Source organism: Phaethon lepturus, unplaced genomic scaffold, assembly GCF_000687285.1.
Source record: "Phaethon lepturus isolate BGI_N335 unplaced genomic scaffold, ASM68728v1 scaffold47452, whole genome shotgun sequence".
NCBI lineage: Eukaryota > Metazoa > Chordata > Aves > Phaethontiformes > Phaethontidae > Phaethon > Phaethon lepturus.
This window is the reverse complement of record NW_010523534.1, coordinates 306-6,737: the sequence shown is the minus strand read 5'-3', so window position 1 is coordinate 6,737 and position 6,432 is coordinate 306. Positions and strand designations below refer to the sequence as shown.

The window sequence follows — 6,432 nt, the reverse complement described above, 5'->3', positions numbered from 1 at the left end:
GAAAACCTATGGCACAACAAGACATAGAAGAAACCCAAGACCCACAAGTTTGAAACTATGAAGAGCTTAAGTCACCAACACTTTGCCTTTTTATGTTCTTATATACACAAAATATGCTTATACGCATATTATATAAGCATTTCAGATAATTTGCTCTTTACGTATGGAAAAATGGTTTAACAAATAGCAAAAATCATAAAGATTCCTGGCGTAGGCTTGTTTAGTGTTACAGCTTCTAACTTTTGTTACATAGTACAACCAAAACGCAATCTGCTTTCAGAAAGATTTAGACTACAGTTTACCAATTCTCTGCTCTACTGTGGGCTGGGAATAGCCTTTTCATAGTCTCCATAGGCGAGCTCCTCCCCAGCACTGCACCTCCTTTTGAAGACATTGATTATTTAAGTGAAAAGACATCAACTAAGATAAAAAACGCAGGCTAAAACCTCAAACTTTACTCTGAGTAAAGACTCAGGGCTTCTTCAACTTTTGAGCACTGCAACAGGTTGCCAACATACTTGGGAGACATTCAAAAGCCATCTGGACATGGTCCTGTGCAACCTGTTCTAGGTGGCCCTGCTTGAGCAGGGGGATTGGATAAGATGTCCTCCAGAGGTCCCTTCCAACCTCAAATGTTCTGTGGTTCTATACGGCTTTTGTTTATAAAGCTGATTTTTCCCAGCATCTAAAAAGATTCTGAGTTTAGTGATTAATAAATCAAGAAACAAATTACTGTAATTATTCACACACAAAATCAAGTGTTTATTTACTATTTACAAGTATAAATACATTAATCCTACAAGTACTCTGTCATGTTCTTCATTATCATGGCACCTTAGATAAGGATAACATATTATGCAAGTAAGACACCTTCGTTTTACTAGACATCTGTGCAGTCACTGCCAACATTTAAGCAAAACAAATATGGTACATGTCATAAGTGATATTTTTCCATAGTTCTATAAATCTTTAGTACTAAAAGCAACTGTACATTTGATTTCTATATTTTTGTCAAACACGTACAAGATTATTATTTTCATCAAAGGATTAATAGTTTATTTGGTCACAAGTCATAATGGCCTTCTCACTTCAGTATCTTATAGCATCAACAACTTCTGGCTTTGCAGAGAACACTTCTTCCCCTGCCCCCCCCAAGTCAACTGGGGAGCCATCACCAGCAGATACTGTCAATGATCTCAATTCCATTATTTCAGTTGCAAGACAACCTTCAAAAAGGAGAAAAAGAATGAGATTGAAGTTGGATGAGACCAAAACTTAAGCAGCCTAGGAAATACAGCTTTTTGCTTTCTGTTACAGTATAATATGCAACTGTATATTGGAAAACACACCATCCCTCTGTCAGCTCTCTTACAACCTCACACAACTATCACTTCTAGTAACTTTCTTTAGCACTTGCTGCACACAAATCATTCCTCACCTCCCTGAAATCAAAAAGTAGAATGGTAATTTCCAGGTCCAGTGAGATTCCTTCCACACAAAGCAGAACAGAGGGACCATTTCTAGAATGAATTCCTCTTTGTGCACACATAAAACTAAGAAAGGAGATGACAGCATCCCACAGCTTCCATACAGACCTTCAAGCAGAGCAAAAGGCTTGTAGAAATGGAAGTCTGTCCCAGAAGAATCTTTGTTTGCATAGTGCAGAATTCATGACAAGCTACTATTTTGATTTCGTTTTGAAGGAAAAAATCCAAGGGAAAAGCAAGCTGTTAAGGGCTCGCATTTCACAAAAGCACCACCTGTATCTGGACCAATGCATTTCTCTCTCTGGGAACTACGTAGTTATTCAGAGGTCTCACATCAGCCTCATTAAAGCAACCGGTAGACAAAATATTGGTGTCTTTTGTAATTCAAAATATTAACAGCACTACTAGAACTTAGTGTTTTAACTCTATAAGCTATAAATCTGTTATTATCAATCATGTACTAATAGAAATTTTTTTCCAAATGTTGGTCTACAGATCCCAGCTATAGCATCATAACATTACATAAAACATCTAAAGAAACCCCTTACTTGCTAAGTGTTATGAGGCAACTAGAAGCTGCTAACTTGTACAACATGTTGATACAACACTTTCAGATCCCGCCTACAAGATATCAGAGAGTTCCATCTCCTGGATAACAGACTTAAGTATTTGAAAACATTTTCAGATTTAAAAAAGGAAAACAACAAAAAAAAACCCCCACTTTCCTTTATAACAGAGCCAGAATTAATCCTGAAAGGTAACTGAACAAGGATGGGCTCCAGGGTTTGCAGTTATCACCAAGGTGCAAGTCAAATGACACTTCTTCCCCTAACAGTTTTCCTTAAAATCCTCACTTCCCTCAATCTTTTCTATTAAGAAATCTGAGACATTCCAAATGAAGTTTCACTTGATATTTTCTTCTTGGGATACTGTATTGGAATCTTTGTAACTTTTTTCCTGATTTACTACACTGTGGAAATTAAAGCACTAAATTTGAACCAAACAACTCTCCTATATGCATTCCCAACCACTGACATTTTGTGAAGCTGGGGGAACACTGGAGTTCTCAACAGATTTTCAAAATCAACTCTCATCTGATACTTTGTCATTTCATTTGCTTCTCCTCCTATTCTCACAAGACTTTTTAATGGTGCTCTGAACAGACTATTATGCTTATCAGGATTCTAATTATGTTTTTAAAAGGTTCTAGACTAAACTGTGCTAAAAAAAACCCTGAAGTCTATCAAAGATAGTCTGCCTTACGTAAGGCTTTCTGTTACTCTATAGTCATTTTGCCAATGAATGATTTACTTTGGGTTTTCAGCAAGATACCCAGAACCAACAATTTCAGTTAAGATAAACTCAGTACATGAAAAGTTAGGACAAAGGGCGGTATCAGTAAAAGCTACCTTATTTGCAGCTTCCAGTGCATTTATTAGGTTCTGCAACTCTTCCTTATTCATCTCTATAGAAACTGGTTTAATTTCACCATTTTCTCTCACATCCAAATCAAGATTGAGAAGTGGCATTTGCAGCATGGAGATCTTATCGCTGGAGAGAGCAAGCTATACAGATTGATGAAACAACAACAAAGTGAACGTGATGCCATTAAGTTTTCAGTCTCATAGGATCACATCTGCACTTTATATTGAACATGTACTAACAGAACCAAGAACATGACAAAACTAACTTCTCACAAGTCACCTCTGCAGGTTTTGGTTTTGCTTCCCGCCCCCCCCGCCTTGTTGGCATTTTTGTTTGTTAATACTAGCAACATACTGAAATACTAAAATCCCTCTTCATAGCAATACATTTGTCAAAACAAATTGTTAAAATTACCAGGCTGCTACATTTTTGTTTCTAGGTGAAAAGAAAAGATATATTTGATCATGGCTCTCCAAAAGTGATATATATGAATTCTGAAGTCACCATATTCAAATAGTTCTGGTAATCAACAAGTAAGAGCCTTATAGAAGCGGGCAGTTGGGAGAAAGAGGACACCTTTGTGCATTTTTCAACTCTGTACAGCTGATCAAACACTGTCAGATATCCTATTTGACAATCACTGACAAAAAGCACTACATGCCAATTGTGCTTTTTTTGTGTACTATTATACTCACTCCAGTATAAATAAGGCTTTTAAAATATATTACAATTAAAGATCAGTTGATAATACTGTAGGTCAGCATTGTACACACCTATCTTATTTATTTAGAAAGCACAATGTGGTAGAGCAGAGGAGAGACAATGTCCTTGGTAGGGTTCAACTATGGTAAGTGAAAAAAAAAAATCACAACCAGCTCAAGAGGAAAAAAAAGTGTTTTAAAGCAAAATTAATACAATCATTCAGACATGTACCAGAAATTTGTATCACAAAATAGAAACAAACTCAAAAAATCCTCCAGAAGAAAAAGTTAAAAGAAACCACAAGCAAAAAACATGAGTTCACATAAGTCTAGTTTATATTTTTGTCAGAAGTAAATGCAGTTAGCGAGAAATCAATCCCTAGTAACAGTTCATCTGAAGCACATTATGACGCCATATTTGCTTTTGCAAAATCTTATTATGGGCATTGCTCTTTGATTTCCAAAGCTGTTTCCTGCACAAATTTAACACTTGTTGAAGTGGAAATCTATTTAACAGCTCTACAAATCTGTTTAGCAGCTCCCACGGACTAACTAAACATTACTTATATTGTTTATATTTTAAGTCTCTGATACAGCTTAATTTAAAACAGCTGTCTTCATAACTCCAAAGCATCATCCAACTTCAGGCAACAGAGTTATCATTGCTTATTATCAAAGTAATTCTAAAGATAAATGATTTCAAACTAATTAAGTAGTTGTTTATTGCAGGAATCTAAAAGTTTGAAAAAAGGGAAGCACATCCTGAATCACTGTACTACTGCTAAAATTAAGTAAGTATTTCTTCTTCCTTTGTGTAAAAATACTATTTTTACTCATTTAAGTAAATACTTACAATACTATTTGAGGCCTATTCGAGCCTCAAAACCATAACAGCATATGAAAGTTTCAGGTGTTCTTGAATTACGCTCAATCTGCTTTTAGGCAAGAGATAGGTATTGCAGCTTTAAAAGAACAAAGAAGGGGGGTAAAAAAAATAATAGTAATTTTACTTTTACAGTTTATACAAATTTCTGGCAAGACTTTGATGCGTTATCATGAATGTGCTTTTCTGATACCTATAAAAATTGAACCATGCTCCAGAATGAGCAGGCCTAAAGGGATTATATCAGTAGTTACTTCTGTATTATGGAACACTTTCAAACAACATTAAGGCAACTCTCTCACCTTTAACTGCCAGTCAAAATCCTGCAGCTGGGCAGAAGAGATTGCATTTACTCTTTCCACCAGTGCATTCCTGATTTCCTCCTTTCTGCCTTTTAGACATTTTGTGATTGCTTCTTGATAGTTTGAATTTAACTCATTTATCTGCTGAGCAGCCTACAAAAATAAAAATAAAAATTGTGATTGCTTAAACTATGAATCACAGAAATAACATGTACCACCTGTAATAGCTGTGCTCTGTAGATACGCAAGCTTCTACCCAGATAGCTGTCACTAGACTCCACAGTCTCATCTTTCTTATACTGCCCTCAGTGGCTGCTCTCTGTGTTTGATAGTTAAGAGTCAGTATTTACCACAGCAACATATTAAAAAAAAAAAAAATTGTAATCTAAAGACATCAGAGAACGGAGGCTTTATTGACTTTCTTCGACAACACCCTAAAATCAAAACAAAACAACAACAACCACACACACAAACAACACAGGTTTAGCTCTGAGCTTCCAACTATCAGAGTGGAGACAAAATACATTATCTGAGCTGAAACGGACACACTGATGAATGGACCTTCCTGTGGCTACACAACTTTCTTTCATCTAGCTACTAGCAGGTAGCCAAAATACGAGCAATGCGCAAAAGATGAGAGTTAAGATTTGTGATAATGGAACAAGTTTTTGCAAGATTTATACATATTGGAATGCCCTGAATTATAGTCTGTCCCACACAGTCCTCCGTTCACAGTCTAGATTTTTTTTTTGTTCACATACAGTCAATATTTTAAAACACTTCAATGCAGTAGTAATGAACAAAGAAAGCCAAACAGAGTGTGAATTGTTTTTATTGCTAATGAACAGTAATGACAGGTTATGTACTTTAAAAGAAACCAGATTTAATTTGGTAATACTTAAGATATTATGTGAATAAAACAGTACTTTAATAACTATTATCCAGTTCTATTTAAACTTAAAAAAAAAATAGAGTCCAGTTGCACTTTTTCTTTTAAGAAGTCTTCACAGTGTATCTCTAAATGCTGCTAACCTTCTACCTATTTAGGCTTACTCTGCTGCTATTCAAATGCTACACTATAAAAATACTCTAGTACTAAATAACTACAGAACTAATCACTCCAGTATGAGCTCTCAAAGTCAAGCCCAATGAGCGATGAGCACTTACCTCTTCATCAGATATGTTTTTGCCGACCGCAGTTTTGAAATACGTCATTGTTTCTTCTAAAACCTCCATCCACTCCGACAAGCTCCAAATACTTCCATAATCCTGGTATCGAGGATATGCACGGCCACATATGCCATCAACTATTTTATGAAGGAACTGAAACAATGTGATAGATAACTTAAGAACATGATTCTATCGCAGTTAACCTACCCCACATACGAGACTGATCAGGCAATTCAGTTATCACCCCTCCCTTCACCAGGTATTGTCTCAATGCTTCCTCTAAGTGCAGCCCATTGCACCATTCTAAAAAGTCATAATGAAGCAGTCCCTGCCTATGAACTGTCCTCTCCTCTCCTCCAAAGTCAATTCACAAGGTTTGGCCACAGAAATCACACGATTCAGATTCACCTCGGTCTTACATTTGGACTTCAGAGTTTTGTGCACGACTGTGACGTACTGCTGAC

At 36.1% G+C, this 6,432-nt stretch overlaps 1 protein-coding gene across 1 annotated transcript; it reads right to left on the bottom strand.

Moving 5' to 3' along the window:
• Window positions 1-1,024: 1,024 nt before the first annotated feature.
• COMMD8 (COMM domain containing 8) lies at window positions 1,025-6,122 on the bottom strand. Its single transcript, XM_010282142.1, has 4 exons — window positions 5,966-6,122; window positions 4,799-4,951; window positions 2,897-3,052; window positions 1,025-1,226 (listed from the first exon to the last, which is right to left on the bottom strand). Exons 1-4 carry the CDS (start codon window positions 6,032-6,034, stop codon window positions 1,206-1,208), a joined length of 399 nt encoding a protein of 132 aa, XP_010280444.1. The 5' UTR covers window positions 6,035-6,122; the 3' UTR covers window positions 1,025-1,205.
• Between the last annotated feature and the right edge of the window lie 310 nt (window positions 6,123-6,432).